The sequence below is a fragment of the Jaculus jaculus genome, chromosome 10 (assembly GCF_020740685.1).
Source record: "Jaculus jaculus isolate mJacJac1 chromosome 10, mJacJac1.mat.Y.cur, whole genome shotgun sequence".
NCBI lineage: Eukaryota > Metazoa > Chordata > Mammalia > Rodentia > Dipodidae > Jaculus > Jaculus jaculus.
In genome coordinates, this window is record NC_059111.1 from 21,966,204 (window position 1) to 21,982,998 (window position 16,795).

General features: G+C 53.3%; 1 protein-coding gene across 5 annotated transcripts; it reads right to left on the minus strand.

The window, feature by feature from the left end:
• Window positions 1–6,360: 6,360 nt before the first annotated feature.
• Window positions 6,361–16,758, minus strand: Ulk3 (unc-51 like kinase 3). 5 transcript variants are annotated; one of them, XM_045160186.1, is made up of 16 exons: window positions 16,614–16,758; window positions 15,916–16,056; window positions 15,706–15,826; window positions 14,683–14,787; window positions 13,210–13,353; window positions 12,205–12,284; window positions 11,407–11,562; window positions 11,135–11,240; window positions 10,705–10,745; window positions 8,483–8,585; window positions 8,297–8,361; window positions 8,126–8,204; window positions 8,015–8,055; window positions 7,689–7,736; window positions 7,525–7,591; window positions 6,361–7,425 (listed from the first exon to the last, which is right to left on the minus strand). In XM_045160186.1, exons 1-16 carry the CDS (start codon window positions 16,713–16,715, stop codon window positions 7,409–7,411), a joined length of 1,416 nt encoding a protein of 471 aa, XP_045016121.1. In that variant the 5' UTR covers window positions 16,716–16,758; the 3' UTR covers window positions 6,361–7,408. The 5 variants fall into 5 exon arrangements, 4 of the variants coding, with proteins under 4 accessions (XP_045016121.1, XP_045016120.1, XP_045016119.1 ...); XM_045160185.1 differs by having other exon boundaries at window positions 12,205–12,287; XM_045160184.1 differs by having other exon boundaries at window positions 12,205–12,311.
• Window positions 16,759–16,795: the final 37 nt, after the last annotated feature.

Sequence of the window (16,795 nt, forward strand, 5' to 3'; positions counted from 1 at the left end):
TCCCAGAGATGGAGGAGCCCCAAACTCGGGGCGGGGAGCTGTGGGCCGCCTCCGCAGTGTGGGCAGCAGGGTCCACGTCAGCCCTCCACCCTCCAGGGCCTTCTGTTTAATGGGAATGGACAGCCCCTTCCCCCTGAGTGCTTTGCAAGCTGAGAGGGAGGGCAGCGTGGCAGGCCAGGCGGTAGGGGTGCTTGGGGACACTCGCTGAACCCTGTCAAAGCAGGGCTGTGTGGCGCCTGGGGGCGGGAAGTGGGAGGGGACTGCGCCTCGCACTGGCTCTGCGCTCACAGCTTGGGAACTCCAAGAGGCCTTGACCTGTCTGCCGTGTTCCGGGAAAGGGACAGAGTAGGCTCTGGGGCATGCGAGCCAGTCTGGGTGCCTAGACAAAGATGGGCAAGGAGGGTAGGCTGAGGGTCTGGGCCTCTGCGGACCCATCCTGTCTCCTCTCCTCCCCATCCTCTCTCCATCAGCTCCATCTGCTGCCCGCGTTTCTCATGTACCCGTGACCTCATCTGTGTCCCCCACCCTCTGCCTCATTCCTGGCTCGGTGCCCGCCTGCACTCATGCCTCCGCAAGGGCACCGATTCGGCCTAGCTGGAGGTCCTGTCCCACAGCGGTCCTTCCAGGCCCTCAGGCCCAGGACAATTCACACCCTCCCTCTCCTGTGGTGGTTTGAATCAGGTGCTCCCCATCAACTCACGCGTTTTGGGTGCTTGGTCCCCAGCCGGTTGGCAAGTTGAGGGGGGGTGGAGCCTTGCTGGGGGAGGTGTGTTGTTGGGGGTGGGCATAGGGGTGTTATAGCCAGCTTCCCCTCGCCAGAGCTCGGCTCCCTCTCCTGCTCTTTTCCAACCTGCTGGAGCAGAGGTGATGTCCAGCCTCTCTGCTCATGCCATGCTTTCCCCGAGCCATCATGGAGCTTCCCCTCAGGACCGGAAGCCAAAATGAACCCTTTCCTCCCATCAGCTGCTTTTAGTCGGTTGCTTTATCCCAGCAATGAGAATGGAACCGCGACACTTCCGATCTCACTTCCACACTCTCTCATTCGACACAGTCATGTGCTCTAATACTGACCCACCCACTTCTGTGCCATTCAGGCCACAAAGAAAGCTACTTGCCACCGACAGTGCCTAAGCCCCCCCCCCCCCCACTTAGGGTGTCTCAGTTTGGAGCCTGATGTTTCAGGCCCTCTTTCCTTCCACTCTTTCCCTTTCCTTCTCCTTTCTGTCCCTGGCACATAGCTGGGGAGGATACAGGGAATGTCCAGAGGTGTAAGAAAGCTCTTCTTTTTTCCAGGTAGGGTCTCACTCTGGTCCAGGCTGACCTGGAATTCACTATGTAGTCTCAGGGTGGCCTTGAACTCATGGCGATCCTCCCACCTCTGCCTCCCAAGTGCTGGGATTAAAGGCGTGGGCTACCACGCCCGGCTGACTGTCTTAGAGGAGCCCACACCCATGCTCTTGGGTGTGATTGCTTTTCATTTATTATTATTAATTTTTATTTGGCACCCACTTGGGCACAGAAAGCGATTTTTAAAGATACTTTAAAAATTTTTAAATTTATTTGACAGAGAGAGAGAAAGAGAAAGTGAGAGAGAATGGGTGCATCAGGGTCTCTTGCCACTACAAACCAACTCCAGAGCCATGTGCCCTTTATGACTGGCCTTATGTGGGTGCTAGGGAATTGAACTCAGGCTGTCGGGCTTTGTAAGCAAGCACTTTTAACCACTGAACTACCTCTCCCAGCCCCATTGGGTGTGATTCGTTCTCTTTATGAACATCGCTTCTTTCTCCTAACCCTCATGCTTCAGCCTGTATTAAGATATCTTTAAGAGCTGGGGAAATAGCTTAGCAGTTAATTGCTTGCCTGTGAAGCCTAAGGACCCTGGTGCGAGGCTCGATTCCCCAGGACCCACGTTAGCCAGATGCACAAGGGGGCACATGTGTTTGGAGTTTGCAGTAGATGAAGGCCCTGACATGCCCATTCTCTCTATCTATCTGCCTCTTTCTCTCTTTGTTGCTCTCAAATAAATAAATAAAAATGAACAAAAAGATCTTTAATAAAATCTCCCACTCTGCTTCAAAAAAAGAAAAGAAAAGAAAAGAAAGCTCTTCTGTTGCCCACCATCCATATACTTTTAGGGATTGAGAACAAGATGGAGAGATTGGTGGCACCCCCGGGGCCACCTTAAGGAGCCTCTAGCTCCCCTTCCCTGCTTTCCGCCCATCCCAGCAGCTCCATTCCCCTGCGGGAAGAAGGATCTGGAAGAACAAGTGGCTGAGGCTGGCTGGTCCCCAGCTCGGGGGTGGGGAGGGTGGCCAGGGATTGGAGCGCGGGATCTCCCTTTTCCCCAACAGCCAGATGGTCCTTCCTCAGACACTGGAGGCCCTGGGCAGGCATGGGGGACATCTGGGCCATGTTCACTTGCCCAGCTGAGCTGCTGACAGTGCCTATTGACCCAGCTGACACTCAACTCAGCACTGGGAGGCGGGAGTTTCTGTCCTCCCTACCACGGAGCTGAGAGCTGAGGTTGCCACAGGGCTGGGGAGCCATACAGCTCACTGTCCTGACTCTAACTCAGTGTTTTGCCAGGCAATGCTGTTCCCAGAATCTGTGTAAGGCGTGGAGAGCCAGGTGGCCTGCGTCCAAGGAGGCAGCACCATTGAGACTACCTTAGCCTCGCTCAATAAAAGTTGTGGCCTGGAGAGATAGCTTAGTGGTTAAGGCATTTGCCTGCAAAGACAAAGGACCCTGATTCGATTCTCCAGGACCACCCACGTAAGCCAGATGTACAAGGGGGTGCATGCATCTGGAGTTCATTTGCAGTGGCTGGAGGCCCTGGTGTGCCCATTCTCTCTCTCTCAACTAAATTAAAAAAAAAAGTTGTGGGCTGGAGAGATGGCTTCGTGGTTAAGGCACTTACCTGCAAAGCCTGAGCACCCAGGTTCGATTCTCCAGGTCCCATGTAAGCCGAGTTCATTTGCAGTGGCTAGAGGCCCTGGTGTGCTCATTCTCTTTGTTTCTCCCTCTCTGTCATAAATAAATAAATAAATAAATAAATAAATAAATAAATAAATAAATAAATAAATAAATAAATAAATAAAATACAAGTTGTGCCAGCACCCCTGGGACCACGAATCCAGGTCTATGTTGGGGTCTTCAGATGCCTGTGAACTTGGACGTGGCTTTTTATGGCTGTGTTTGTTGCGTGTGTGTGTGTGTGTGTGTGTGTGTGTGTGTGTGTGATTTCGAGTGATAGCTGTGAGTGTCTGGGAATGTGTTCCATCCTGCCCCAGACTCAGAGTGGGGCCATCTTGTTCTTAGGGAGGGCTGATATAGCAACTCGGCCTCTGGAACAAGAGTCCTCCCAGGAGATCTGTAGAAACCGAGATCCCATATCCTTCACCATATTTCCCAGCAAGCTGAAAAAGAAAAGAAGAAAAGAAAAAAGAAAAAAGCCCACAATCATCTGGGTCCCAAGGTCTGCCTACCTCCCAAGGCTGCCCCGGGGACACTGGGGGCCCAGGCACAGGTGCTCTCCCCAGCTTGGCCTGGTGTTGACTCTGAACTTGGATGACTGACTGGAGGTGGGAAGACAAGGGAGGGGTGAAGCCCCTGGATCTTGCTAAGGAACATCTGCCTTGTGTTGGGCCCTTTCAAAGTACAGAAGGGGAGAGGTGGAAACAACTCGTGTTCCAAGAGGAAAAAAATGTTTGGGAAGCAGATTTATGTTTCCTATAAGCTTATGCCACTAGGAGAGCCCTACAGAGCCCTCATCCACCCTCGTGTGGCTCCCTTGGCTTCACAGGTGGCTTGGCAAATGACCTGCTTGGAGGCCATCCACCCAACGCCTTGCCCAGGAAGGGCCCCTTTCCAAGGCCTGTCTCCCTGGTCTCTTCTTTTCCGAGGTAGGGTCTCGCTCTAGCCCAGGCTGACTTGGAACTCACTATGTAGACTCAGGCTGGCTTTGAACTCACAGTGATCCTCCTACCTCTGCCTCCCGAGTGCTGGGATTAAAGGCGTGCGCCACCACACCCGGCTTCCCAGGCCTTTTCGGTACCCACTCCCCCCCTGTGCGGGGCCCATTCCTCACTATATAAATGTGTGTAAGAACCTCAGCCTCCCTTAAGTTCCCAGCCACCTGATGAAGCTATCACAATAAACAACTGAGGCTTGGAGGACATCGCTCCCTCAGCCTTCTGGGACCTTCTGTCTGTCTTTGGTCAACCCCTCTCTCTCTAGCCAGTCATCTCTTCCTTCCTTTCCTTCATTTCATCTACTAAGGCCTGTTACTCTGGCCCATTTCCACAGATAACCCGAAGTACATTTCTCTCCCTGGATCTGCAAATAATATTTTATTGTATTCTTACTATATACCGGGCCTAGGTCATTACAGATTCCCACAAGGGCCGGGCGTGATGGTGCATGCTTTTTTTTTTTTTTTAAATCTTATTTTATTTTTTCTCAATTTTTCCTGTGGCTCAAGCCCAGCCTGGCGGCTTTCCGGTGCACCGCCACTGCTGCCGCGGTTGGCGGAGCTGCCGGAGCCGCTTCTGCCGGCCAGTGCGGGCTCTGGATGCTCTGGATCTCTCCTACTTCCCCGCTTCCGTTTCAATTTCCTATACACCTCACTTTTTAGTAAAAGTGTGTATTTTGTTGAGGTTTTTTTTTTTTTGGCTTTTTCCTCCCTTGGCTGCTTTGGCGTGGTACCTACGTTGCCATCTTAACCAGAAGTCTTTTCTCAATTAAAAAAAAATTTTTTTTTTGCTTATTTTTATTTATTTGAGAGTGACACAGGGAGGAAGAGGCAGAGAGAGAGAGAGAGAGAGAGAGAGAGAGAGAGAGAGAGAGAGAGAGAATGGGCACGCAGGGCCTCCAGCCACTGCGAAGGAACTCCAGACGCATGCACCCCCTTGTGCAGCTGACTAACATGGGACCTGGGGAATTGAGCCTCGAACCGGGGTCCTTAGGCTTCACAGGCAAGCACTTAACCACTAAACCATCTCTCCGGCCCTCTTTTCTCAATTTTTAAAAACATTTTCCATGATTATAAAAAGTATCCCATGGTAAAAGCCGGGCGTGGTGGCTCACGCCTTTAATCCCAGCACTCGGGAGGCAGAGGTAGGAGGATTGCCATGAGTTCAAGGCCACCCTGAGATGACAGAGTTAATTCCAAGTCAGCCTGGACCAGAGTGAGACCCTACCTCAAAAAACCAAAAAAAAAAAAAAAAAAAAAGTATCCCATGGTAATACCCTCCCTCCCCCCCCCTTTCCCCTTTGAAATTCCATTCTCCATCATATCACCTCCCCATCTCAATCAGTCTCTCTTATTTTGATGTCATCATCTTTCCCTTCTTTTATGATGGTCTTGTGTAGGTAGTGTCAGGCATGGTGAGGTCATGGATATCGAGGCCATTTTGTGTCTGGAGGAGCACGTTGTAAGGAGTCCTACCCTTCCTTTGGCTCTTACATTCTTTCCGCAGGTGGTGCATGCTTTTAATGCCAGCACTCAGGAGGCAGAGGTAGGAGGATTGCCATGAGTTTGAGGCCACTCAGACTACATAGTGAATTTCAGGTCAGCCTGAGCTACAGCGAGACCCTAAAAAAAAAAGAGAGAGAGAAAGGAAAAGAAAAATCCTCACAAGGCACTCTTCATCCTCATGGAACAGAATCTAGCAGCCTAATAGATGGGTCCCAAGCTTGGGCCAAGGAGCAGAGCCAGGACTTCAGTGGCTCCTCCTGCCCTCTGGGACACTGCTCCACACTGCCCCCGAGTGGCCTGGCCTACTGGTCTGGGATGCATTTGTTTCCAATTGGCTCTAACTCTATCAGAAGCTGGTCTTGCATAGGTGGAAGGCTAAGGAATGTTCCTGGGTGACTGTCTGGGGTGTTCCCTTCTCTTGAGGATGCCCCTCAAGAGCTGGTGACACCAAGGGCACAAGGCTTCTGGGAGCTAAGTATGAGAAGACACCCCAAAAGATGATCATTTTCCCGATACAGCCCACCCACTGCTCACTCACAGGCAGAGTAAGGGGATGTGGCAGGTCGCGGACGCTGGCCGGGAGAGAGCGTACAGGGTGGTGTGGAGGTCGGAGCACTTCAAGAACGCTGCCACGAGCCACTGAGCTGAGGCACGGAGGGAAGTGACCTGGCTGCCCCTCTCCAGCCTGGCCCCACTCCTCACTGGCCCCCGAAGTTGCAGGCAGAGATGGTACTGTCAATTCAACTCTTCGGGATCCCCAGGGCCTGATGCCAAGGGATAGATGTGCCTGACTCAGGTTCCCCCATTCTTCTTGCCCCCCGCCCCAGCTTGTGAACAGGGCCACCTTTCCTATTTCCCTAAGGCAAGCAGAGACGTACAAGTATGGAAAATAATTTAATAGAGAAACCATGAACTGCATTCTTTCCATTCAGCCTTCTTCAGGGAGGATGGACAATCTGGCCTCAGGGAGGCAGTCAAAAGGCAGAATAATTAAGAAATCACCAACCTCATATATATTCAAGTTCTCAATTAAAAAAAAAAAATCACCAACATTCTCTGACTTTTGAGATGATACCCCCAAATAACTCCAGGGAGGAGCACTCTTTCCGGGGCTCAACATGCTTTGTCCTCAGAGGAGCCCAGGCTGTAAGCCGGGGAGGAATCAGCGGCTCCATGGGAGAGAAGGAGACCCAGGCCCAGCCAGGTCCCACTTTGTGGCCACTGTGGCATGTTTCCCAAAGAGGCCTGGAGGTGGGGTGGTCGAGGGGCCCTCCCCCATGCCAGGGCAGAAACAAAGCCTGGGATTCTCGCTTGCCCCATGCTACAAAGGACGTGACTTTCATGCTTAAACGATTGTCTTAAAGAGGACTGAGGGGGTGGGCGGGGGTGAGCTCCGGGGAGAGTGGGGAGTTCGGGTGGGGGTGGCTGAGTGCATACTGTGGGGTGGGTGGTCCCTGAGGGATCTTGGAATGTCCCATTCCAATGCCAGGAGGGAGGCAAGATGGAATAAGGGCTCTCAGGAAGGTGCTGGCAGAGAGCAGAAGCACCCCAGAGTCCCACTGTCCTCTTCTCTGATGAGAACAAGCAGCATGGTGTCCTGAAGTCAATGGGCACAGGCCAGCAGCCACCCAGTGACGAAATCCCGTGAAAGAGACTCCGCTCAGAGTCCTGTCCTCAGTGCTCCCAGCACAGGACGTGGGCCGCTAGGCCCTTTGGGGGTGGGGAATCTCGAGGGACACTGGGGAACTGGGCTGTGGGCCTCTCAGAGGTGGGGGTGGAGAGTCTCAAGGGACACTGGGGAACCGGGCTGCGGGCCTCTCAGAGCCATTCATCTAGGAAGCTCCTCAGAGGTTCACAGGCGTCATCCTGGGTCGGGACACCCGTTCTCTCCAGGAGGCTCCTGGTTCCATCCACTCACCCTGCCCCGCGTCACTGCAGGGTACAAGCTAAGAGGGGAAGGTCGGGCTCAGGTGGGAGGCAAAAACCAGGCCCATGCCCAGCCTTCACCCTCCCATGCTGGGCTGCCAGACCCCGGCAGGACTCACAGGTGCGGACAGACTCCGACAGGCTCTCTTTGTCCAGGCTCTCTGCTTCCCAGTGAGCCTCCTTCATCTGCGGGGTGTGAACAGAGCAAAGGGTGGGGCTTTTGAGCCGCAGCACCCACGTCAAGAGCCACAGAGAGGAGGAGCCCACAATCCCTTGTGCCTACCTTGATCTGCTCCTTCAGGTACTCAGCCCGAGCCATGAGGTTCTGAACCTGCGGAGGGAAAGACATGCCCAGGGGTGAAGGGCTTCAAATCAAGCGCTTCCTCGTCCAGGGCTCTCTGGAACCCTCTGCCCCATGACAACAGCCTTGCCTCTGATCCTCTGTCTGCTCCCTCCTCCAGGAAGCCTTCCTAGCTGAGCAGCCCCGGGCAACTGACTTCACAAGTCTGAGGTCGGGGAGATTGCACAGGGAACCCGAGCAGGTCCCACTGACATGAGCCAAGGGGAGGAGAAAGCCCCCGCCCCCAGCCTCCTAACCCCACTGGGCACCTCAGTGTGAAGCAGCTCCCGCCTCCGGCCTGGGGCCTCCGCTGTAAAGAGAGGGCAGAGGGTGAGGGCACAGCGGCTGGGGGCCCTTCGGGGGTGGTGTGGGGACCTTACCTGCCAGCAGCAGCAGCAGCTCCCCCAGGCTGTGCTGGTACAGGTCCAAGGCATCCTGCTCCTTGCCGACCTCCTCTTCCTGTATATAACCACCCAGGCACAATGTCCTTCCAGGTTGTGACTTAAAAGATTCCTCCCTGTCCCATGCAGACCCCTCCACTGAGTACAAACCCTGGCCATGGCAGCTGAGGCGACTTCCAGGGCAGTCAGGAGGCGTGGCTTGTCGTGGGCCATCTCTGGAGAGAAAAGATCTTGGTGAGGCAGGCAGCCTTGGTTTTGACAGGGGGAGCCCAGCCCAGTCTTAGGAGGCTGGAGGACTGACAGGGTCTGCCAGGTTGGCCAAGAACCAGTGCCCACCTCGAAGCAGGTCTCGAGCAGAGGTCCCCTGTCTCAGCACGGCCTGGTTGGAGGAGGAGACGATGGCCTTGAGCTCTTCAGCACGGGACACATACTGCCCCACCTGTAGGAGGATGAGGGCTGAGGAGGGCTGTGTCCCCCCAGGCTCTGGCACCTACCTCCAAGTTCTCCTTCTGGGCCCTCGGCAAGGGTTGTAAGGTTTCTGTTTGTTTTTCAAGGTAGGGTCCCACTCTAGTCTGGGGTGACCTGGAACTTACTCTGTAGTCCCAGGCTGGTCTCAAACTCACAGCGATCCTCCTACCTCTGCCTCCCGAGTACCAGGATTAAAGGCATGTGCCATCGTGCCCAGCTCAATTGCTGTAAATTCTAACCAGGCCAAGAATCAAATGAGAAAGAATGTAAGAGCCAAAGGAAGGGTAGAACTCCTTACAATGTGCTCCCCCAGACACAAAATGGCCTGGATATTCATGACCTCAACAGTGCCTGACACTACCTACACAGACTATCATAATAGGAGGAAAAGATCATGATATCAAAGTAAAAAAGAGACTGATTAAGAGGGGGAGGGGATATGATGGAGAATGAGTTTCAAAGGGGAAAGTGGGGGTAGGGAGGGCATTATCATGGGATATTGTTTACAATCATGGAAGTTGTTAATACAAAAATAATAAATTAATTAAAAAAAAATAATCAAATGAAAGCTGGGTGTGATGGTGCACGCCTTTAATCCCAGCACTCAGAGGCAGAAGTAGGAGGATCGCAGTGAGCTCAAGGCTAACCTGAAACTACATAGTGAATTCCAGGTCAGCCTGGGCTAAAGTGAGACCCTACCTCAAAACAAAACAAAAAACAAAAAATCAAATGAAGCTGGGCATGATGGTACACGCCTTTAATCCCAGCACTTGGGAGGCGTAGGCAGAGGTAGAAGGATTGGTGTGAGTTCGAGGCTACCCTGACATAGTGAATTCTAGGTCATCCTGGGCTACGGTGAAACCCTACCTCAAATAAGCCAAAAAATAAAAATAAATCAAATGAGGTTGGCCTAACCCCTCCTCCTGTTCTATGCCATGGGAAAGGAAGTTCCAGGGGTCAATAGATGGCCCCTGGAACTTGTCTAACTACCAGAGTTCAGATCCCAAGAGCCCAGTAGAGTCAAACCCAAGAAGTATACATAGGGCTGGAGAAATGGCTCATGGGTAAAAGACGCTTGTTTGCAAAACCTGATGGCCTGGGCTCAATTTCCCAGTACCCATGTAAAGCCAAGTGTGCAAAGTGGTGTGTTTATTTACAGTGGCAAGAGGCCCTGGTATGCCCAGAAAGAGAGAATGGGCACAGGCACACACCAGGGCCTCTAGTCACTGAATGTGCACTCCAGATGCATGCCACTTTGTGCATCTGGCTTTACGTACATGCTGGAAAATCAAACTTGGGTCGTTAGGCTCTGCAGGCAACTGCCTTAACCACTGAACCATCTCTCCAGCTCAATTAAAAACTTTTTTTTTTTTTTTTGAGGTAAGGATTTACTCTAGCCCAGGCTGATCTGGAACTCACTGTTCAGTCTCAGGGTGGCCTTGAACTCACAGCGATCTTCCTACCTCTGTCTCCCAAGTGCTGGGACTAAAGGCATGCATCACCAAGCCCAACCAATAGAAACATTAAGAAAAAAAAAAAAATAAGGCTGGAGAGATGGCTTAGCGGTTAAGTGTTTGCCTGTGAAGCTTAAGGACCCCAGTTCGAGGCTCAGTTCCCCAGGACCCACGTTAGCCAGATGCACAAGGTGGCGCACGCATCTGGCATTCGTTTGCAGTGGCTGGAGGCCCTGATGTGCCCACCCCCTCTTTCTCTGTGTCTGTCTGACGTTTTCAAATAAATAAATAAAAATTAAAAGCCTGTATGGGACTGTTAAAATAAAAAAAGACAAAGAAGCACATGTGTCTGCTATTCTAACAATTCCAGCAAAAGGAAGCAGAGTCGTGAGAACTCTGAAGCACGTGGGTCAGCTATTCTTTCATTCACAATAGCAAGAACTGGAAAGACTCATAATGTGGACAGTGAGGACAGACACCCCAAGGTCGTCCTCTGACCTCCACACTTGTGCCATGGCGTGTGTGTGTGTGTGTGTGTGTGTGTGTGTGTGTGTGTGATCAGCCATAGGCTTAGGATCACTGGGTCCTCTCCCCTCCTCAGCTCACCACCCACTTCCCCCAGGAGAGCTCACCCACCTTTGCCTTAATTGCCTCCTTCCTCTGGGCATCCACTTCATCTGCAGAAAGTAAAGGTTCGTATGAGGACTCTGGGGGAAGACCGGGCGCACACCAAATCTGCTGCAAATCCTAAACACCACGTTTCAGCTTCAGCCTCAGCCTCAGCCTTGCTGCCCCTCACACTGTATGGGGAACTTTGTTTGTTTGTTTGTTTTCTGAGGTAGGGTCTCACTCTAGCCCAGGCTGACCTGGAAACTCACTATGTAGTCTCAGGATGGCCTCGAACTCACAGAGATCCTCCTACCTCTGCCTCTCAAGTGCTGGGATAAAAGGCGTGCGCTACCAAGCCCTGCTTCATTTGGGGAACTTTTGGAATCAGCACGGCTGGAGCTGCCCCTCCACCATGCCCCTGTGGCATTCAGGGCTACAGGCATGGCGTGGTACTCACAATGCAGGGCGGGAACAAAGAAGTCCAGGGCCTTGCAGTAGAGTGGTAAGGCTGCCGCAAAATCCCCCTCCTGATCCTTCCTCACAGCCTGCACCACCAGGGCCGTCTGCGGGAAGGGAAGGAGGATGAGCGGTCAGATCTAACTCCCTGCTTCCAAGTCCGCCAGGATCAGCACCGCTGAGCGCACCTGTTCTGCCTCTGTGGGCCAGTCACCAGTTCATCACCAGAAGGGACCCACCCTCACCCCACCTCATCCACCATGGCATGCTCACTGCTCGTGCCAGGCTCTCCCCACTGGGCATGTGCTCCAGGTCCACCCAGGGGTGAGCGAAGAAGTCCTGGAAGGAGATGCGATGGCTGGGGTCCCGCTCCAGAAGCCGCTGCAGCAGGTCACGGCAGTCTCGGGAGAGAGGGGGCCGCAGGGGGAGCTGCGGGAGGGGTAGGACAGGGACAGGTCACGCTTTGCTCCGGCGCCTGGACCCCAAGCCATGGGACCTGTCAAGGCCCGCCAGGCGTATATGCTTGGCAGCTGGGTGATTGGAGACCTGGAAGGAACAAGGTGGGTCCAAGTGATGAGCAGGTGGAAAGCCAGACAGGCTTCCTTTCCCAGGCTCCTGCCGGCAGCTGTGGGAGAGCCCTGTCTACACACTAACTCATCCCCAGCTTTTCCCCCCAGGCAAGGCCTTCACTGGCGTCTGGGGCCAGCCTAGGTTCCCAGGAATGGACCAGATCCTTGGCTTCCACTCCAGAGCATGACCCATGGCCATAAAAGGAGCCTGGCCAGGCGTGGTGGCGCACGCCTTTAATCCCAGCACTCACGAGACAGAGGTAGGACAGTCGTGAATTCGAGGCCAGCCTGTGACTACACAGTGAATTCCAGGTCAGCCTGGGCTAAAGCAAGACCCTACCTTGAAAAACCAAAAAATAAAAAATAAAATAAATGAATAAATAAATAAAGGAAAGGTTGCCTGGAGCCCACACTGCAGCCTGTACCACAGCGGTGTGTAAAGCCTGAAAGGCCCAACTCTCTCCATCCATCCTCAGTTATTCCAAGGCCCTGCCAGACCCACCTCAATGACCCGGTTGCTGCGGATCTTCTCTTCCAGCTCTGAGAATGATCTGGAGGCAAAAGGGGGCTGCCCAAAGAGAGCTTCTGTGGAAGAAGGTGGAGGGAGGGCTGAAAAAGGATGGGGGTCAAGCAGAGCAGGGCTCTGTTCCCCTCAGTTATCATTAGAACCCAAGGAGAGGGCTGGGGAGATGGCTCAGTGGTTAAAGGTACTTGTTTATAAGGCCCATCAGCCTGGGTTCAATTCCTCAGCATCTACACCAAGTCAGATGCAAAGCGGTCCATGCATGACACACACACACACAAATGAATTAATAACAAACAAACAAAAACCAGGGCTAGAGAGATAGATGGCTTAGCAGTTTAAAGTGCTTGCCTACAAAGCCTAAGGATCCATGTTCAACTCTCCAGGTCCCACTTAAGCCAGATGCACGAGGTGATGCAAGTGCGCAAGGCTGGCACATGCACACAGGGTGGCACATGTGTCTGGAGTTAATTATAGTGGCTGGAGGCCCTGGCATGCCAATTCTCTCTTTCTTTCTCTCTTCACATACAAAAAGGCTAGTCTATTGGGCTTGTCTAAAAATATTTTTTTTTAATAAAATAAAGCCGGGCATGGTGGCACACGCCTTTAATCCCAGCACTCAGGAGGCAGAGGTAGGAGGATCGCCATGAGTTCAAAGCCACCCTGAGACTGAATTCCAGGTCAGCCTGGGCTAGAGTGAGACTCTACCCCAAAACAAACACAACAACAACAAAAATCCCAAGCTAGGCATGGTGGCACATGCCTTTAATCCCATTATTTGGGAGGTCAAGGTAGGAAGTTTGGTGTGAGTTCAAGGCTGGTCTGAGATTACATAGTGAATTCCAGGCCAGCCTGGCCTAGAGTGAAACACGATTTCGAAAAATTAAAAATAAATAAATAAATACAAAAAAGAACCCAAGAAGAGGCACCAAGACACACAGGACAGTCCCTGGGGTGGAGGAGCAGCAGGGACAGAGATCTTACCATACAGGATGACCCCCACAGACCACAGGTCCACACGGGCGTCATACTGCCGCTGACACACCATCTCGGGGGCCATGTAGAGTGGGGACCCACGGAGCACATGTTTCTCATCCCACGGGGACATGTGCTGTGCAAAGCCGAAGTCTGTAGGCAAAAGGCCAGGCAGCAGGCTTCAGTTCCAGCTGCTTCCACTCCCGGTCTGCAAGACCTCAGACTCATCAGGATCACTCCAAGCTCCTGCTTGCCTGCTCCCCGCCCCCACGCTCTCCACACTCTCCTGCATCTCTGAGGCGAAAACTCCACTCATTCAGCACAGGCCTTCAGCATCTTCTTCTCAGGAAGCCCACCTGACCCCGTGGGCTGTATAGAAAGGGCCCACCTCTCACTGTTCTATCAGGCCTAAGCTATCTCATGTTCACTGGCCTCCACATTCAGGCTCATTCGTGTCCAGATCTTACCAGGGGCAGCAATCACCCATCCACCACCACAAGCCCTCCTAAACTGGCCCAGGTTGAGCCCCGATCTTGACGATGGGCTAAATGGAGTGCGTGGGCTGGAAAGATGGCTTAGCAGTTAAAGGCACTTGCTTGTGAAGCCCAAGGACCCAGGTTCGATTCTCCAGTACCCACATAAGTCAGATGCACAAGGTGGCACGTGCGTCTGGAGTTCATCTGCATTGGCTAAAGACCCTGGCACACCCATTCTCTCTATCTGCCTCTTTCTCTCTCAAAATAAAATTAAGGAAAAAAAAAAAAAAGCCTGGGCTAGAGACATGGCTTAGTGGTTAAGGCACATACCTGCAAAGCCTAAGGACCTAGGTTGGATTCTCCAGGTTCCACGTAAACCAGATGCACGTGTCTGGAGTTTGCAGACCCATTCTCACTCACTCTCTCTCTCTCTCTCCCTCTCACTGTCTCTAATACAGAAATAAAAGCTGGGCATGGTGGCACATGCCTTTAATCCCAGCACTTGGGAGGCAGAGGTAGGAGGATCGCCATGAGTTCAAGGCCACCGTGAGACTACACAGTGAATTCCAGGTCAGCCTGGGCCAGAGTGAGACCCTATCTCGAAAAACCAAAAAATAAAATAATTAAAAGTAAGTCTTTAAAAAAAGCTGACAAAGAAAAAAAAAAAAGCTTGACTTTAAATGGAGTGCCTCATCACGGACTGATCTCTGGTGCTGGCTACATACTAGCTGGTCCCAGTGCTGTTTCATTATTTCAAATTGAGTCCTAAACCTAGACCCACACTGAACCCCAACTCTGACCACAGACAGAGCCCTAACACCACCCAACCATAACGCGGCTGGGCTTGAGTGCGCGCAGTCTGAGCAACGGTTCTACCCTCTGGTGACGGGACCTGACGCTGATGTCTCAACAGAGGGAAGGACCAGAGAACCAGGCGGCTGAGGGAGCCAGAGCCCTTTGCCCACCCGCCCTAAAACGTCCCGTCCTGGCCGTTCCAGAGTCAGACCTGCCAGTTTCAGGTGGGGCTTCTCCAAAGAGCTCAGCAGAATGTTCTGCGGCTTCAGATCCAGGTGAGAGATGTTCTGTTCGTGAAGGAACTGCAGGGCGCTAGCTGGGAAGCAAGCCCCGGGCGGAGGGGTCAGCGTCCCTGACTTGCCCGTCTCCCTCGCCTTCCACCCACTCCCCACCCCCACCCCGAACCTTCCAGCTAGCAACCACAGCTTTGGCCTGTCTGGTCTACAGAACGCAGCAGGCTCCTGTCACATCTGAACTTGCCAGCCCCCTACCTCCTCCCGAACTCTTCGTGAGACTCCCCCTCCTCCCAGGAGCCTCGTAGATGATCAAACCCTTCAGGATTTCCAATTTTTCTTGCTAAAATATGTGTGTTCCACCTACTAGGCCCTGGAAGGTTCTACAGGGCTCTTCTATAATGGTCCACGGGTGGAAGCCTGTAGACTCTCTCACAGAGGCTAGGAATGGGAAACATGGGAAAGAGAGGGCCCTGAAAAATCTAAGGTGGGGCTGAAGAGATGGCTCAGCAGTTAGGGCGCTTGCCTGCAAGCCACAGAACCCAGGTTTGATTCCCCAGTGTCTAAGTAAAGCCAGATGCACAGGGTGGTGCTTGCATCTGGAGTTCATTTGCAGTAGCTAGAGGCCCTGGCGTGTCCATTCTCTGTCTGCCTCTTCCTCTCAAATAAGTAAATAAAATATTAAAAAAAAAAAACAAAAAAACAGGGCCGGGTGTGGTGGTGCACACCTTTAATCCTGGCACTTGGGAGGCAGAGGTAGGAGGATCGCCATGAGTTCAAGGCCACCCCTGAGATTGCATAGTGAACTCCGGGTCATCCTGAGATAGAGTGAGACCCTACCCTCAGAAAACCAAAATAAATAAATAAATAAAATATATGACAAAAGTTAAAAATAATAATAATAAAAATAAAAGAATCCAAGAGGGGCACCAGGCAACTGTAAAGTAACGGGATGGGGAGAAAAGAATCACGGGTGTCAGGCTGGGGTAAGGGACTTTTACCCAACTGCTGCATGAAGACCCGAGCCACCTTCTCAGGTAGAATCCGGCGGGTATGGATGAAGCGAGACAGATCACCTCCTGCGCAGAACTCCATAATGAGGTAGATATTGTCATTGTCCCACTGTGGTTAGGGGGTAGAGGCAGCCTGAGGACAGGGTCCCTCCTCCCAACTCACTTCGGGGAGGGGGGAGCCCCACCCGCAGCTCGCACCTGGAAGTCTTTCAGCTGCACGATGTGGGGGTGCCGAATGCCCTTGAGGATCTCAATCTCCGTGAGGAGATTTTCCACCGAGGCCTTGTTCAGACTTTTCTTGGCCACACACTTTATGGCTACCACTTCCCGAGTGTCCTTCTGTGAGACAGAACATCTGGGGGATTCTGGGGTCCCTCTGCTCCCGTCCCCCCTGCCTGGGTGGCCTACGCATGTCACAACGGGGCCTCCAAGTTTCCCAGCTTCCCCTTGTAGGGTCCATGAGACACATCTGGATTCTGGAATGCTGGCTTTCCAAAGAACAGGTGTTCTCCAACATCCCCCCCACTCCACCCCACCCCGCCACCCAGTCTCCAAACCCACTGCAATGCATTCTTGAGGGGCTGCAAAGGCTCGCTCCGGAGCTGGCCCTGCCTCCTGGGGTCCGCCTGCAGACTCTCCCAAGGCCACCAGCAACTTCCATCCGGAGCCTGGTTTGCAGCCACTGACCCCGAGGTCTCACCCCCAGCGAGTCGTCTTCTCCAGACGCAACGTGTGGGTTTGTTTTTAAGATCCAAGAGGCGGTCGGCTCCCACCTTGGGCAGCGAGGCCGGGCACGGGCCGGGCAGATCACGGGCCCTCACGGGTTTCACCCGGGGGGATCCCCTCGTGCTGGCCCGGAGCCCCCCACCCGCGGGGAGCGGCCCGCCCACACCCACCTTGGCGTAGGCCTTGTACACCGTGGCGTACGTGCCACTGCCCAGGCGCTCGGTGAGGATGAAGCCGTCCAGCCGCGGGGGACCCCAGCCGGAGCCGGCCATCCCGCGCCCCGCCACCAGGCGCTTCCTGGACCGGGGGTGCCCGTGCCGCCGGTTCCGGCCCGCAGCCGAGCGGGACGCGC

Excerpts from the sequence above, each read along its gene's own strand:
- Ulk3 (XM_045160184.1), bottom strand. The coding sequence starts at position 16,715 with ATGGCCGGCTCCGGCTGGGGTCCCCCGCGGCTGGACGGCTTCATCCTC. Across the intron at positions 14,788-15,705 it reads GGTCTTCATGCAGCAGTTGG|CTAGCGCCCTGCAGTTCCTT; the intron begins GTAAAAGTCCCT and ends CTTGCTTCCCAG. Across the intron at positions 8,586-10,704 it reads AGGAGGCAATTAAGGCAAAG|GTGGGGCAGTATGTGTCCCG; the intron begins GTGGGTGAGCTC and ends ATCCTCCTACAG.